This window comes from Oncorhynchus gorbuscha, linkage group LG19 (genome assembly GCF_021184085.1).
Source record: "Oncorhynchus gorbuscha isolate QuinsamMale2020 ecotype Even-year linkage group LG19, OgorEven_v1.0, whole genome shotgun sequence".
Taxonomy (NCBI): Eukaryota; Metazoa; Chordata; class Actinopteri; order Salmoniformes; family Salmonidae; genus Oncorhynchus; species Oncorhynchus gorbuscha.
In genome coordinates, this window is record NC_060191.1 from 54,050,231 (window position 1) to 54,067,634 (window position 17,404).

Consider the following 17,404-nt stretch of genomic DNA (forward strand, 5'->3'; position numbering starts at 1 on the left):
CAACAGGACAACGACCTTTAGCACACAGCCAAGACAATGCAGGATTGGCTTCGGGACAAGTCTGAATGTCCTCGAGTGGCCCAGCCAAAGCCCGGACTTGAACCCGATCAAACATCTCTGGAGAGACCTGAAAATAGCTGTATAGCGTCGCTCCCCATCCAACCTGACAGAGCTTGAGAAGATCTGCAGAGAATGGGATAAACTCCCCAAATACAGGTGTACCAAGCTGTCACATCATACCCAAGAAGACTCAAGGCTGTAATCACTACCAAAGGTGCTTCAACAAAGTACTGAGTAAAGGGTCTGAGGGTCTGTAAATTTGATGTTTTTTCTTTTTAATAAACTTGCAAAATGTCTAAACATGTTTTTGCTTTTTAATTATGGGGTATTGTGTGGAGATTGAGGGAGGGGGGAATAGGGCTTGAACATAACAATCAAGGGGTCTGAATACTTTCCGAAATGTACTGTAGAGTATGCCACATACTGGCAAATAACCTTGGGACGGGCACTCAAGCCCCAAGTCAACCGCACTGGTTTAAGTGCCAACTGTTTGAGAAGAAATAAATATGCTATTGAGACAATTAGCTAACAAAGTGGTCAGGATGGGGTGAGTCGCAGCGGAGAGACAAGATGATACGGAGAACGCAGAGCAGGGTGTGAAGTGACAGTCAGCACATCTGGTCTCATCTATAATGCATGGTTCTTTAAACGGCAGTTTGTCGCATATTGAGCGCTGCCACCTGAAATCAACACTGACACCCAAGCTTCTGCCTGGGGAAACAGGCTAGAGGAGAGTGAGAGGATGGAGAGGAGAGAAAGAGAGAAGTCAAGAGTCAAGAGTTCTGTTCATCCCAGCATATCCCTTGCTTTCGAGCCTGAAACTATTTGAGATACAGTAGAGAATACATCTGGCTATGTTCTAAGAGTGTGTAGACGTATTCACAACACTGACTACCATACTTCTCGTATTTTATTATTAAAATGAAAAACTAAATTAGCGCCCTAAACAAAGTAGAACGTCAGGAATAATCTTAATCAGCAATCCAAAGTGTGAACTTGGTATCATTTTCTCACATTCAATTCTAAACACACAGCTCAGACTCCTCTCTGTTCCAAAACAAAACATTATTTTCACATAATGACAGCCCATCCACTGCCTGCCATCATCTCTTTGACAAAGACAGGTGAAGTGGGCAAATTAACAGTCTATTTCCCTGTGATGAGGGGGTTTCTCAGCACCACGATCACGGAGTCTCCTCTCAGGAACATCTTGGAGACGTAACGGTCCTTGTTTACTGGTTTGGACTTCTTCTTGCCCTTGCCACTCTTGGGCACTTCTGTCCACATCTCCTTCACATTCTCCAGGACCATGTTGCAGTGTCTGCATTGAGAGGGGAATACAAATGTATACAGTTAAACAAAAAAGCATTAAGAAGCGAGTCTTTGGGGGGGATATGGGTAACATGTGATAACAAAATGCACACATTATCTTGTGTCTGTATTTGTTGGACATTTGTGGTTAACCATATAACTCCAATTGATGACTTCCCAACTAAATTAACATTTTACTTAAATGTAAATTTATTTCACCTTTATTTAACCAGGTAAGCTAGTTGAGAACAAGTTCTCATTTGCAACTGCGACCTGGCCAAGATAAAGCAAAGCAGTTTGACACATACAACAACACAGAGTTACACATGAAATGAACAAAACATAGTCAATAATACAGTAGAAAACAAAGTCTAAATACAGCGAGTGCAAATTAAGTCAAATAAGGGTGTTAAGGCAATAAATAGGCCATGGTGGCGAAGTAATTACAATATGGCAATTAAACACGGGAATGGTAGATGTGCAAAAGATGGATGTGCAAGTAGATACTGTGGTACAAAAGGAGCAAAATAAATAAATACAGTATGGGGATGAGGTAGATCGATGGGCTGTATACAGATGGGCTATGAACAGGTGCAGTGATCTGTGAGCTGCTCTGACAGCTGGTTCTCAAAGCTAATGAGGGAAATGGGAATCTCCAGCTTCAGTGATTTTTGCAGTTCATTCCAGTCAGTGGCAGCAGAGAACTGGAAGGAAAGGTGACCAAAGGAGGAATTGGCTTTGGGGGTGACCAGTTAGATATACCTACTGGAGCGCGTGCTACAAGTGGGTGCTGCTATGGTGACCAGCGAGCTGAGATAGGGCGGCGCTTTACCTAGCAGAGACTTGAAGATAATCTGTAGCCAGTGGGTTTAGCGACGAGTATGAAGCGAGGGCCAGCCAACGAGAGCGTACAGGTCGCAGTGGTGGGTAGTATATGGGGCTTTGGTGACAAAACAGATGGCACTGTGATAAACTACATCCAGTTTGCTGAGTAGAGTGTTGGAGGCTATTTTATAGATGGCATCGCCGAAGTCAAAGATCGGTAGGATGGTCAGTTTTACGAGGGTATGTTTGGCAGCATGAGTGGAGGAAGCTTAGTTTCAAAATAAGAAGCAGATTCTAGACTTAATTTTTGATTGGAGATTCTTAATGTGAGTCTGGAAGGAGAGTACAGTCTAGCCAGACACCTAGGTAATTGTAGTTATCCACGTATTCTAAGTCAGAGCCGTCCAGAGTAGTGATGCTGGATGGGCAGGCAGGTGCGGGCAATGATCGGTTGAATAGCATGCATTTAGTTTTATTTGCGTTTAAGAGCAAGTTGGAGGCCACGGAAGGAGAGTTATGGCATTGAAGCTCCTCTGGAGGTTAGTTAACAGTGTCCAAAGAAGGGCCAGAAGTATACAGAATGGTGTCGCCTGCGTAGAGGTGGATCAGATAATCACCAGCAGCAAGAGCAACATCATTGACGTATACAGAGAAGAGTCGGCCTGAGAATTGAACCCTGTGACACCCCCATAGAGACTGCCAAAGGTCCAGACAACAGGCCCTCCGATTTGACACTGAGCTCTATCAGAGAAGTAGTTGGTGAACCAGGCAAGGCAATCATTTGAGAAACCAAGGCTGTTGAGTCTGCCAATAAGAATGTGGTGATTGACAGAGTCGAAAGCCATGGCAAGGTCGATGAATACAGCTGCACAGTAATGTCTCTTATCGATGGCGGTTATGATATCGTTAAGGACCTTGTGCGTGGCTGAGGTGAACCCATGACCAGCTCGGAAACCAGATTGCATAGCGGAGAAGGTACGATGTGATTCAAAATGGTCAGTAATCGGTTTGTTAAATCGGCTTTCGAATACCTTAGAGATGCACGGTAGGATAGATATAGGTCTGTAGCAGTTTGGGTCTAGAGTTTCTCCCCCTCTGAAGAGGGGGATGACCACAGTAGCTTTCCAATCTTTGGGAACCTCAGACGATACGAAAGAGAGGTTGAACAGGCTAGTAATAGGAGTTGCAACAATTTCGGCAGATAATTTTAGAGAGAGGGTCCAGATTGTCTAGCCCGGCTGATTTGTATCGGTCCAGATTTTGCATCTCTTTCACAACATCAGCTATCTGGATATGGGTGAAGGAGAAATGGTGGGGGCTTGGGCGGGTTGCTGTGGAGGTTGCCGGGCAGTTGACCTGGGTAGGGGTAGCCAGGTGGAAAGCATGGCCAGCCGTAGAGAAATGCTTATTGAAATTCTCAATTATAGTGGATTTGTCGGCTTGTGGAAAATAGTGGCCTAGCTACATAAATACCTGTCAAATGCCTTGACACGGCCAAGCAGCTTCTTGTTGTTTCGGCAGTTGACGAGGACCTGTGTGTTGTTTTTGACAGACTGGGTGAGCACAGACAGGGGCCCAGTATTAAACTCCTCATCCTCCCGCTTCTGGAGCTCCTCAGGAGTCATCTCAGACTTGGGTTTATTTAACAGGCTCCTGGAAGGATTATTGAGGATACTTATTGTTAACAAAGTTAAACTCCAGGCAATTCAAACATTGTTGATCGAGATGATGATGATGATGATTGAGACTTGACAAAACTAACGTTAATTCAGGCCAACAGTTTGCTGCTAACAAAGTGGAAATCTGTTTTACATGAAGTGGCCAAAGGCAATATGTATTAGCTTGTTGGCTGATAAATTCCTAGGTTTATTATGATTAGCTAGCTACAGTAGTTACTATCGCTAGTAACGTTAGGTTATCATACACTATCGTTAACCAGCCAGCCAGCTATCCAAATTTAACCACAATTCTTTCCACAGTGATGAGGCTAAGTTTAACTGTATATAAACAATGCACACATTGGTCATTTAAAGTAAGTTACTTACATATTTTCTTCAGCGAATGGCGATTTTAGCAGGAAACCAAGCTAGTAAATATGTTAGCTTTTTGCCTGCTTCTTTAATCTCCAACGCCACACTCGTGTGTTCTGTACAACAACTTCTTCTTTGGTTTAAGGGCAGTTGGCATTCAATTTTGTTGTATTACCGCCACCTACTAGACTGGAGCATAACTCCCTTATACTTTGCTTGAAAAATCCATTAACAAATACCCTACCATCTAACCCTACACTCAACAAAAACCCACCACCCTACTCCACTATTTAATCTATCAAGTCCTACTTCAGGCCAAAAGCCTTAAAAGACAGGACACCACTGCACAACACACCCTGTAACTCTGACATCAAGTCTCGTACACCCAAATTTCTCTGTATCTGCCACTACAACCTACATTTTCTGTGACTTAAGTTCTATCCCTGCAGTACAGTTGATAGCCATTGCTATAAATGCAAACAAATCCAATCTTACTAAAACATACATCACTTTTGTGCCACAAAAAGGGAAAATTGCAATTGGCTGAGAACAGGGAAGCACTGCTGGTCCTTGGATAGAGAGCTAATATTAATAATATGCATGTCAGTCTCTCCTGGCTCAAAGTGGAGGAGAGATTGACTTCATCGCTACTTGTATTTATGAGAGTTATTGACATGTTGAATGCACTGATCTGTCTGTTTGAACTACTGGCAGAACAGACTATTGGAGGTGCACAATACTACATAGAGCCATGACTACATGGAACTCTATTCCACATCAAGTAACTGATTCTAGCAGTGAAAAACATCTTTAAAAAACCCACATCTTATGGAACAGCAGGAACTGTGAAGCAACACAAGCATAGGCACATACACATGCATACACAATAACATACACACATACACATGGATTTAGTACTGTAGATATATGGTAGTGGTGGAGCGGGGGGTACACAGTGTGTTGGGAAATCTGAATGTATTGTAATGTTTTTAAAATGGTATAAACTGCCTTCATTTTGCTGGACCCCAGGAAGAGTTGCCAAGGCAGAAGCTAATGGGAATCCAGAATAATTACAAAAATACAAATACTGGTACAGATCTACTCACACCATCCACTGGATGTCATAAGGTGAATGCACCAATTTGTAAGTCACTCTGGATAAGAGCGTCTGCTAAATGACTTAAATGTAAATGTAAAATGTAACACCACTCCTTTCAGGAACCCTCCCCTTCGACCCATCTTTCTCTGCCTTCGTCACTGCCTCAGCATACGACAACTTCTGCACTACTCCAACCCTGGGAACCTCAACCTCTCTTTAGTGATAATGAATTTTGCAAAAGACTTCCTAAGGACCCTACTAATCAATCATGTCTCTGATCCACGATAAATTGTGAACATTTTTGAATGAAGGGCAAATTACAAAGATAGAATATGAGAATATGAAAATTGACTACCCAACCACACTTGTCATATACACTTTACCAAAAATTCACAAGAGCATGACACCCCCTATACCAGGCAGTGGTGTAAAGTACTGAAGTAGAAATACTTAAGTCGTTTTGGGGGGCATCTGTACTTTACTTTACTATTTATATGTTTTGGGCAACTTTTACTTCACTACATTCCTAAAGAAAATAATGTATGTTTTACTCCCTACATTTTCCATGACATCCAAAAGTACTTGTTACATTTTGAAGGCTTAACAGGACAGGAAAATTGTCCTATTCACACACTTATCAAGAGAACATCCCTGGTCATCCCTACTGTCTCTGATCGGGCAGACTTACTAAACAAAAATGCATCTTTCGTAAATTATATCTGAGTGTTGGGGTGTGCCCCTGGCTATCCGTACATTTTAAAAACAAAAAAATGGTGCTGTCTGCTTTGCTTAATATAAGTCATTTGAAATTATTAATAGTTTTACTTTTGATACTTAAGAATATCTAGAACCAAATACTTTTAGACTTTTACTCAAGTGATATTTTACTGGGTGACTTCCACTTTTACTTGAGTAACTTTCCATTAAGGTATCTATGCTTTTACTCCAGTATGACAATTGGGTACTTTTTCCACCACTGATACCAGGCAGGCCCATTGTGAGTAGTAACAGATCTCTGACAGAGAATATCTTTACCTTTAAAGACCATTTTGTGAAACCCTGGGCAATCTCTCCCCATGTATTTTTTGTAACTAGGCAAGTAAATTCTTATGTACAATGATGGCCTACCCCAGCCCAACCCAGATGACACTGGGACAATGTGCGCAGCCCGATCACAGCCCAATGACAGCCATCTCTCCTTCACTGCAGCCGAGGTGAGTAAGACATTTAAACGTGTTAACCCTCGCAAGGCTGCAGGCCCAGACGGCATCCCCAGCCGCGCCCTCAGAGCATGCGCAGACCAGCTGGCCGGTGTGTTTACGGACATATTCAATCAATCCCTATACCAGTCTGCTGTCCCCACGCTTCAAGAGGGCCACCATTGTTCCTGTTCCCAAGAAAGCTAAGGTAACAGAGCTTAACGACTACCGCCCCGTAGCACTCACTTCAGTCATCATGAAGTGCTTTGAGAGACTAGTCAAGGACCATATCACCTCCACCCTACCCGACACCCTAGACCCACTCCAATTTGCTTACCACCCAAATAGGTCCACAGACGATGCAATCTCAACCACACTGCACACTGCCCTAACCCATCTGGACAAGAGGAATACCTATGTGAGAATGCTGTTCATCGACTACAGCTCGGCATTCAACACCATAGTACCCTCCAAGCTCGTCATCAAGCTCGAGACCCTGGGTCTCGACCCCGCCCTGTGCAACTGGGTACTGGACTTCCTGACGGGCCGCCCCCAGGTGGTGAGGGTAAGCAACAACATCTCCTCCCCGCTGATCCTCAACACTGGGGCCCCACAAGGGTGCGTTCTGAGCCCTCTCCTGTACTCCCTGTTCACCCACGACTGCGTGGCCACGCACGCCTCCAACTCAATCATCAAGTTTGCGGACGACACAACAGTGGTAGGCTTGACTACCAACAACGACGAGACTGCCTACAGGGAGGTGGTGAGGGCCCTCGGAGTGTGGTGTCAGGAAAATAACCTCACACTCAACGTCAACAAAACTAAGGAGATGATTGTGGACTTCAGGAAACAGCAGAGGGAACACCCCCCTATCCACATCAATGGAACAGTAGTGGAGGGTAGCAAGTTTTAAGTTCCTCGGCATACACACAGACAAACTGAATTGGTCCACTCACAGACAGCATCGTGAAGAAGGCGCAGCAGCGCCTCTTCAACCTCAGGAGGCCGAAGAAATTCAGCTTGTCACCAAAAGCACACAAACTTCTACAGATGCACAATCAAGAGCATCCTGGCGGGCTGTATCACCGCCTGGTACGGCAACTGCTCCGCCCTCAACCGTAAGGCTCTCCAGAGGGTAGTGAAGTCTGCACAATGCATCACCGGGGGCAAACTACCTGCCCTCCAGGACACCTACACCACCCGATGTTACAGGAAGGCCATAAAGATCATCAAGGACATCAACCACCCGAGCCACTGCCTGTTCACCCCGCTATCATCCAGAAGGCGAGGTCAGTACAGGTGCATCACAGCTGGGACCGAGAGACTGAAAAACAGCTTCTATCTCAAGGCCATCAGACTGTTAAACAGCCACCACTAACATTGAGTGGCTGCTGCCAACACACTGACACGGACTCAACTCCAGCCACTTTAATAATGGGAATTGATGGGAAATGTAAATATATCACTAGCCACTTTAAACAATTCTACCTTATATAATGTTACTTACCCCACATTATTAATCTCATATGCATACGTATATACTGTACTCTATCATCGACTGCATCCTTATGTAACACATGTATCACTAGCCACTTTAACTAAGCCACTTTGTTTACATACTCATCTCATATGTATATACTGTACTCAATACCATCTACTGTATCTTGCCTATGCTGCTCTGTACCATCACTCATTCATATATCCTTATGTACATATTCTTTATCCCCTTACACTGTGTATAAGACAACAGTTTTGGAATTGTTAGTTAGATTACTTGGTTATTACTGCATTGTCGGAACTAGAAGCACAAGCATTTCGCTACACTCATTAACATCTGCTAACCATGTGTATGTGACAAATAAAATTTGATGTGATACAACCTAGATTTGAACCAGGGACTGTAGTGACACCTCTTGCACTGAGATGCAGTGCCTTAGACTGCTGTGCCACTTGGGAGCCCCTATACCCCCTGCCTCAAATTATTTGGAATCTGTGGATCAGATAGCTGAAAATTATATTCTGGGTACTTTTGATGTTACCAGTCTATATACTAACATCCCCATCAGTGCAGCCTAGAGGCCTTCAAGCTCTACGTCAATGAACATCCCCCTAATGCTCTTCCCAGCACCAATTGTGCTGTGGACTTGGCTGATCTGTACTAACTTGGCTGATCTTGTACTATCCTCCAACAATTCTCTTCAAAGGATACTTTTTCTTCCAGACCAAAGGGACAAAGACGGGGAGTACTATGGCTACTAATTATGCTAACCTATATCTAGGAATGTCTGAAAAACAATTTGGAGATATGTGGATTATGTTTGTGATTTATACAGGGACCCAGGAAGAACTCTTGGAATTCCACACCTATCTAAACTATGAATGAGCACCTTTGTTTCATCATTAACTAGTTCTCTTGATGTGATGGTTATTAAAGACAAAACCTCCCTCTACAGATCCCTATAAGAAACATACAGACAGGAACACCCTCTAAGGAGGTGGCAGCATTCATCCACATACACTTATTAAAAGTCTCGCTGTCAATTCAGCCGCATCAGAAGAATATGCAGCTCTGATGCTTCCTACCAGAAACAGACCATGGACCTCACAAAGGTTTAAGAAAAGGGGGTACAAAGACAATTGGGTGAAATATGCCCAAGAAAAATCAGAACATGTCCCCTCTGGCTTCACACAAAACTCACCATTGAGGAAGCCATTTAAGGACATTATCAGGAAGCACTAGTACCATCTCTCTCTAAAAGACCCCCAAAAATGTGAGGACAAGGTTCTGAAGGGTAATTACAAATGTGGCCAATGTGCAGTTTCACCTACAAATGGGACTCACTGACCCACCCCAGCAAAGAACAAAGATTTAAGATCAATGGTCTGATTACCTGCATGTCCGTCAATGTTGTTTACATGTTGAAATGTCCTTGTGGTCTGTCTTACATAGGGAGAACCGGTAGAAGCCTTAAGACCCTGTAAGGGTTTTCTCCTGGTGAAAGAGAGGTGGACCAAAATGCAGCGTGGTGGTTATTCATGTTTTTAATAAAGACGACTATACAAAACAAGAAAAGTGAAAACCTAAACAATCCTATCTGGTGCAAACACAAGAGACAGGAACAATCACCCACAAAACCCAACATAAAACAGGCTACCTAAATATGGTTCCCAATCAGAGACAATGACTAACACCTGCCTCTGAGAACCATATCAGGCCAAACATAGAAATAGACAAACCAGACACACAACATAGCATGCCCACCCAGCTCACATCCTGACCAACACTAAAACAAGGAAAACACATACGAACGATGAACAGAACGTGACAGACCTGGATCAGTGAGCACCACAGCACTATATGGACAGGTGAGACAAAACATCCGGTTGCTATTCCTTTTGTACAAGCTCGACATCCTATTAGTTCACTGAGATACATTGGAATATAAATGGTCAAGATGTCATGCAGGGGAGGCGAGATTGAGAGGAAACTTCTTCAAAGGGAATCTTTCTGGATCTACAGGCTCAACACACTGTCTCCTCTTGGCCTTAACGAGGAGTTTGAGTTTAAAAAAATGTTTTTAGTTTTAAAATGTCCAAATTATTGTGTTTTTATCCTAATTGAATATTGTGTGTATATACAGTTGAAGTCGGAAGTGTAAATACACTTCGGTTGGAGTCATTAAAACTTGTTTTTCAATCACTCCACAAGTTTCTTGTTAACAAACTATAGTTTTGGAAAGTCGGATAGGACATCTGCTTTGTGCATGACACAAGTAATTTTTCCAACAATTGTTTACAGACAGATTATTTCACTTATAAATTACTGTATAACAATTCCAGTGGGTCAGAAGTTTTCATACACTAAGTTGACTGTGCTTTTAAACTACTTTGAATATTCCTGAAAATGATGTCAAGGCTTTAGAAGCTTCTGATAGGCTAATTGACACAATTTGAGTCAATTGGAGGTGTACCTGTGTATGTATTTGTAACGGCGTTCGTTTGTCGAAAGAGAGTCGAACCAAAATGCAGCGTGGTGGTTATTGTCATGGCTTTAGAAGCTTCTGATATTCCAACTGACACCATTTGAGTCAATTGGAGGTGTACCTGTGGATGTATTTCAAGGCCTACCTTCAAACTCAGTGCCTCTTTGCTTGACATCATGGGAAAATCTAAAGAAATCAGCCAAGGCCTCAGAAAACAATTGTAGACCTCCACAAGTCTGGTTCATCCTTGGGAGCAATTTCCAAACGCCTGAAGGTACCACGTTCATCTGTTCAAACAATAGTACACAAGTATAAACCCCATGGGACCACGCAGCCGTCATACCACTCAGGAAGGAGACGCGTTTTGTTTCCTAGATTTGAACGTAGTAAAGCAAAGGACCTTGTGAAGATGCTGGGGGAAACAGGTACAAAAGTATCTATATCGACAGTAAAACAAGTCCTATGTCGACAAACCTGAAAGGACGCTCAGCAAGGAAGAAGCCACTGCTCCAAGACCGGCATAAAAAAGCCAGACTACGGTTTGCAACAGCACATGGGGACAAAGATCATATTCCATAGTAACATCTGGCAAACATATCTAAAGACATCAGTGTCTTTAGATCAGCAGGAAACTTTGTGGAAATTAATATTTCTGTCATTCTCAAAACATTTGGCCACGACTGTACATATTGATCACTTTTCTTGTGTATGATCATATATTTTGATACATTGAATGTTAATATTGTGAATCTGTTATATATTTATACCTCCTGTTTCAGAAAGTAATGTCACTGAGTACTGCCCCTCTGTAGCTCAGTTGGTAGAGCATGGCGCTTGTAATGCCAGGGTAGTGGGTTCGATCCCCGGGACCACCCATACGTAGAATGTATGCACACATGACTGTAAGTCGCTTTGGATAAAAGCGTCTGCTAAATGGCATATATATATACAGTGCATTCAGAAAGTAATCAGACCCCTTGAATTTTTCCATACTTTTTCGACATCTTCAGTAATCTACATACAATACCCCATAATGACAAAGCGAAAAAAGGTTTTTATGATTTTTAGCAAATGTTAAAAAAATTAAAAACATAAATTTACATAACTATTCAGACCCTTGACTATTAGACTCGAAATTGAGCTCAGGTGCATCCTGTTTCCATTGACCATCCTTGACATGTTTCTACAACTTGATTGGAGTCCACCTGTGGTAAATTCAATTGATTGTACATGATTTGGAAAGGCACACCTGTCTATATAAGGTCCCACTGTTGACAGTGCATGTCAGAACAAAAACCACACCATGAGGTCAAAGGAATTGTCCGTAGAGCTCCGAGAGAGGATTGTGTCGAGGAACCTGATGGTCACTCTGACAGAGCTCTAGAGTTCCTCTGTGGAGATTGGAGAACATTCCAGAAGGACAACCATATCTGCAGCACTCCACCAATCAGGCCTTTATGGTAGGGTGGCCAGACAGAAGCCACTCAGTAAAAGGCACATGACAGCCCACTTGAAGTTTGCCAAAAGGCACTTAAAGACTCAGACCATGAGAAACAAGATTCTCTGGTCTGATGAAACCAAGATTTAACTCTTTAGCCTGAATGTCAAGCGCCACACCTGGAGGAAACCTGGCACCATCCCTCCGGTGAAGCATGGTAGTGGAAGCCTCATGAAGTGGGGATGTTTTTCAGCGGCAAAGATGAATGGAGCAAAGTTCAGAGAGATCCTTGATGAAAACCTGCTCCAGAGCGCTCAGGACCTCAGACTGGGGCAAAGGTTCACCTTCCAACAGAACAACAACCCAAATTACTATGGCAGACCAGGGGGTTTGGTCAAGATGTTTACATAGATCAGACACTGACAGCGTTGGATTATCTCGGTTTCAAGGATGTTTATTTAAATAGCAAGCAAAAATAAAATAATAGGTCTCCCACAGGAAACCCTCTCCGGGGTACCGTCTTCTGGACTCCGGGTCTTGCTGCATCCTGTGGGGAACAAAACAGAGCTCCCTCCATTATCCCTGGGACTGAGCATGACTATACGGGAGTAACCTCTCTTCCCCCAGTCCCCTCTCTGTGTGCTGCCCTTTTGGCAGCTTTCTAGTAAGCTTCCGGATTAGAGTCCCGCACCTTGAAAGCGGGGGCTCTACCCTTTGGCTCAGTGCGAATGTTGCCTGTAATCCATGGCTTCTGGTTGGGGTATGTACGTACAGTCACTGTGGGGACGACGTCCTCGATGCACTTATTGATAAAGCCAGTGACTGATGTGCCATAGGAAGAATCCTAGAACATGTTCCAGTCTGTGATAGCAAAACAGTCCTGTAGTTTAGCATCTGCTTCATCTGACCACTTTTTTATAGACCGAGTCACTGGTGCTTCCTGCTTTAATTTTTGCTTGTAAGCAGAAATCAGGAGGATAGAGTTGTGGTCGGATTTACCAAATGGAAGCCAAGGGAGAGCTTTGTACGCGTCTCTGTGTGTGGGGGGGTGTACAGGTGGTCTAGAATTTTTTTTTGTCTTGTTTTTTGAAGAAAAAAAATCTTTGTCTAATCTGAGGTGAGTGATCGCTTTCTTGATATCCAGAAGCTCTTTTTTTGCTGTAAGATATGGTTGCAGATACATTATGTACAAAATAAGTTACAAATAACGCGAAAAAAACAGTGCCCCGAACAGCAAACAATCTCGTCCCATTGAGAGGGGTACCGGCACCTCTGGTACAGCACCCAACATAGTCTGGCAGTTCCCTTGTGGCGTCACAAAATTGGCCCATACGGTTTTATATCACTTTGTGTCACCGTGGACACAGGCAATGGACATCTCCCTACCACGTTCGGTCCCCTGGTTCAGCAGGCTCGTGGTTACGAGCGTAGGCATACTTCCGGAGTCTAATAGAGCTTCCATGTCGTGTTCGTCAACCTTCACCGTGACCATGAGTGCCGTTTATTTATGGTGTGCCCAACAGGAGGTGACGTAGTTCACTGCATGGCCCACCTCGCTTCCGGGACTTGCTGATTGCATCGACTCCTCTCGAGCCGGGCAATTCCAGTCAAGGTGCCCCCGGGCGCCATGCTCAAAACACCTGGGCTCGGGGGGATGCGTCAGCCACGAACCTCCAGTTGTGGAACAGTTGGGCACGATGGGCCAGGCTGTACCCATAGCGGCTGAGTATCTCCTGTTTGAGTCCGTCATAGTTAGCCGCCTGTTTGTCGGTAAGGTCCCATTTCAGCCTTGGCAATCCTTCCCGTAGTGCTGTCCGTTCAACTGTACAGAGGTAGGTTTTGATGTCGTCGTCTTCTGTTAGCGTTGTTGTTGGGACCGGATGAACTGAGCTATCAACTCATCCATGCTGATTCTGTGTAAATGGCAACCCTGATCTGACCACCTTATCAGACTACCCGCATTCTCCACCACTTGTGGCAGACTAGGGGGGTTTGGTCAAGACTTTTACACAGATCAGACACTGTCACGACTTCCGCCGAAGTTGGTCCCTCTCCTTGTTCGGGCGTTGTTCTAGCCATCGCTGATCCATTTTTAATTTTCCATTGGTTTTGTCTTGTCTCACATCACACCTGGTTTCAATCCCGACATTACATGTTGTGTATTTAATCCTCTGTGTTATATCTGTCTTTGTTAGTTGTATGTATTGGTGCTAAGTATGTTATGGTGTGCGACGGATTTTGTACCCACTTTTGTATATGTTGGTTTTCTGAGTTTTTGAGCATTTATTAAATAACTCCGTTAATACCAAGTTCGTTCTCCTGCACCTGACTTCCCTGCCACCAGCATGCACCCCATTACAGAATCACCAACCGTATTATGGAGTCAGCAGGACAAGGTACCCCAGCCATAGAGGTGGAAGAGCGCATCCAGGAACATGCAACAATGCTTCACCATCTTGGCATCACCATGGACCTCGTTGTTCTGACTATGGACTGCTTGGGAGAGACAGGGAGTTCTTCCTGTGCCTCCACCAGCAAAACCGGGGTCTCTCCCGAGTGCCCCGTTTCCACCTGGTTCCAGTGGGATTCGTCTCTCCCTGCTCCAGGAGTACGATGGAGAGGCTGCAGGCTGCCGGGGGTTCCTAATTCAACTGGAGCTATACCTGGCCACCGTTCACCAGGCTCCATCGGACCGTGAGAGGGTGTCAGCCCTCGTCTCGTGCCTCACCGGGAAAACCCTGGAGTGGGCCAACGCCGTGTGGAGAGAGGGAGATGCGGCGTTGGACCAGTTTGAGGAACCCGTTGAGACCTGGCACATCCATCAGAGGGAGCCATCCCCTCGTAATGTATACTCTGTCTCTCACCAGGCCTCAACGAGTCTCCCCCTGGTGGCTGACCTGCTATATGCCACAGCACATGGTCAAGACAACGCAGGAGTGGCTTCGGGACAAGTCTCTGAATGTCCTTGAGTGGCCCAGCCAAAGCCCGGACTTGGACCCGATCTAATATCGCTGGAGAGACCTGAAAATAGCTGTGCAGCAAAACTCCCCATCCAACATGACAGAGCTTGAGAGGATCTGCAGATAAGAAAGGGAGAAACTCCTCAAATACAGGTGTGCCAAGCTTGTAGGGTCATACCCAAGAAGACTCGAGGCTGTAATCACTGCCAAAGGTGCTTCAACAAAGTACTGAATAAAGGGTCTGAATGCTTATGTAAATGTGATATTTACGTGTTTTCTTTTTAATAAATTAGCAAACATTTCTATTTTTTTGTTGTTGTCCTTATGTCATTATGGGGTGTTGTCTTTAGATTGATGGAAAAATAAATGATTTAATACATTTTAGAATAAGGCTGTAAACTAGCATACCACTGCTGGCTTGCTTCTGAAGCTAAGCAGGGTTGGTCTTGGTCAGTTCCTGGATTGGAGTCCAGATGCTGCTGGAAGTGGTGTTGGAGGGCCAGCAGGAGGCACTCTTTCCACTGGTCTAAAAAAATATCCCAATGCCCCAGGGCAGTGATTGGGGACACTGCCCTGTGTTGGGTGCCGTCCTTCGGATGGGACGTTAAATGGGTGTCCTGACTCTCTGAGGTCATTAAAAGATCCCATGACACTTATCGTAGGGGTGTTAACCCCGGTGTCCTGGCTTAATTCCCAATCTGGCCCTCAAACCATCACGGTCACCTAATAATCCCCAGTTTACAATTGGCTCATTCATCACCCTCCTCTCCCCTGTAACTATTCCCCAGGTCGTTGATGCAAATGAGAACGTGTTCTCAGTCAACTTACCTGGTAAAATAAAGGATAAATAAAAATAAAATAGACAGAGATGTACATTATTTGCACAGTACTGAGACATAGGGAGATAGGCTTACTGGCGAGAGACAGGCAGGCGCCTGGGGGGGAGATACATCCACCAACCTTATTTCACAGGGTGGCTCCTCTACCTTGGGAGGGCACATGCTAGGGGATAATCACACCCACAGTGTGCTGATTTGGGAGGCCCAAATTTGGGATTGATTTACAAAGCTTGACTATCATTATGAAACATACACCCTCTACCTGTCTCAGCCAAACAGCTTACATAGGCCCCTTTTCACTCACTCTCTTCCTTAATGGGGGAGCCTGTCATAAATCCCAGATTAATTCTTACAGAGAGGGTGGGATTACTTGGGATTACTGACTGTTAGCTGTCCATACACCCGTGTGTGTGTGTGTGTGTGTGTGTGTGTGTGTGTGTGTGTGTGTGTGTGTGTGTGTGTGTGTGTGTGTGTGTGTGTGTGTGTGTGTGTGTGTGTGTGTGTGTGTGTGTGTGTGTGTGTGTGTGTGTGTGTGTGTGTGTATTTGTGTGCGGTCTAGGTACACAGTCTTGGTGAGCACAAGCTGCCCTTGAGTGCACAGACACATCTTGAGGCCTGCCTCAGTCCCTCTCCTCATGCTGATTTACTCTCTGCCCTGTGGTACTGTGAGTCTGCTGGCTGGGTGATTTAGAGGTGTGGGGTTATTATCAATGCCTGTCAGAGGATGGCTGTTATTTATTACTGAATTCACAGCAAACAGGATTATATTACAGTTGCTCCAGGACACACAAAGCCCCATTCTGTACTAGCTTACTTGTTGATTCACTCTCTCACTATCTTGCTCTAAGTGGTTGTACCACAATTACTCATGTGCGTAATGAAAATGTTTTTATAATCTTTGTATCTAGATCCTAAGTTTGCCAACAGTGTTGGTGTAAGGTTACATGAAACATCCTAAGAGCAGTATCCTGGTCTAACCGCAGCCGACTGTGTTTGAGACTGGGCTGTCTAGGAAAGGTGGCTACAGTCCACATAAAGCCTCTTTTGTTTGATAGAGGCACACTTCCAGAAATCTGTCCTTATCTGTGTCCTCACACATCTATTTTTTTTAAATGATATCCCGAATGAGCCCCAAGAAAGGTAAGGAAAAGTTCATCAGGCGGTGATGTCATGTGCAGGCGAAACAGTAGAAGTAGATCAATGAGATCAGCTAGGCTATGATGTCTATCTCTCTCTCCCTATACATCTCAGTCAAGGCTCTGCATGCCCTTTATCACACTGACACGTCTGTAGTTTCAGATTTGAACTTTTGATGATCTTAAAGTCCCAGTGCAGTCACAAAACGTGATTTCACCGTGTTTTATATTTATTTCCACAATATGAGTTAGGAATAATACTGTGAAATTGTGAAAATTATGATAATACTATTTTATTGTAAGAGCTGTTTGAAAAGACCACCTGAAATTTCAGCCTGTTCTGGTGGGATAGAGTTTTGACCTTCCATGGTGACATCACCATGTGGTAAATGAGTTAATAGAACAATAAGAAAGAGAGTTCAAAACCTCTCTGACACTAACAGATAGTTTTCATTTTTCCCTCCCCATTCCCAGACAGTCCCAGAAAAATTACTTGAGAAATTGCTCTTTGCTCAGAAGCTATT

The 17,404-nt window shown here is 44.2% G+C and overlaps 1 protein-coding gene across 1 annotated transcript; it reads right to left on the reverse strand.

Annotated features, from left to right (window-relative positions):
• Nucleotides 1-952: 952 nt before the first annotated feature.
• Nucleotides 953-4,397, reverse strand: LOC124005589 (small nuclear ribonucleoprotein Sm D2-like). The gene is made up of 3 exons (XM_046314989.1): nt 4,242-4,397; nt 3,670-3,849; nt 953-1,381 (listed from the first exon to the last, which is right to left on the reverse strand). Coding segments are annotated over exons 1-3 (357 nt in total). The 5' UTR covers nt 4,244-4,397; the 3' UTR covers nt 953-1,206.
• Between the last annotated feature and the right edge of the window lie 13,007 nt (nt 4,398-17,404).

Excerpts from the sequence above, each read along its gene's own strand:
- LOC124005589 (XM_046314989.1), bottom strand. Across the intron at positions 1,382-3,669 it reads CGTGTCAAGGCATTTGACAG|ACACTGCAACATGGTCCTGG; the intron begins GTATTTATGTAG and ends CTCTCAATGCAG.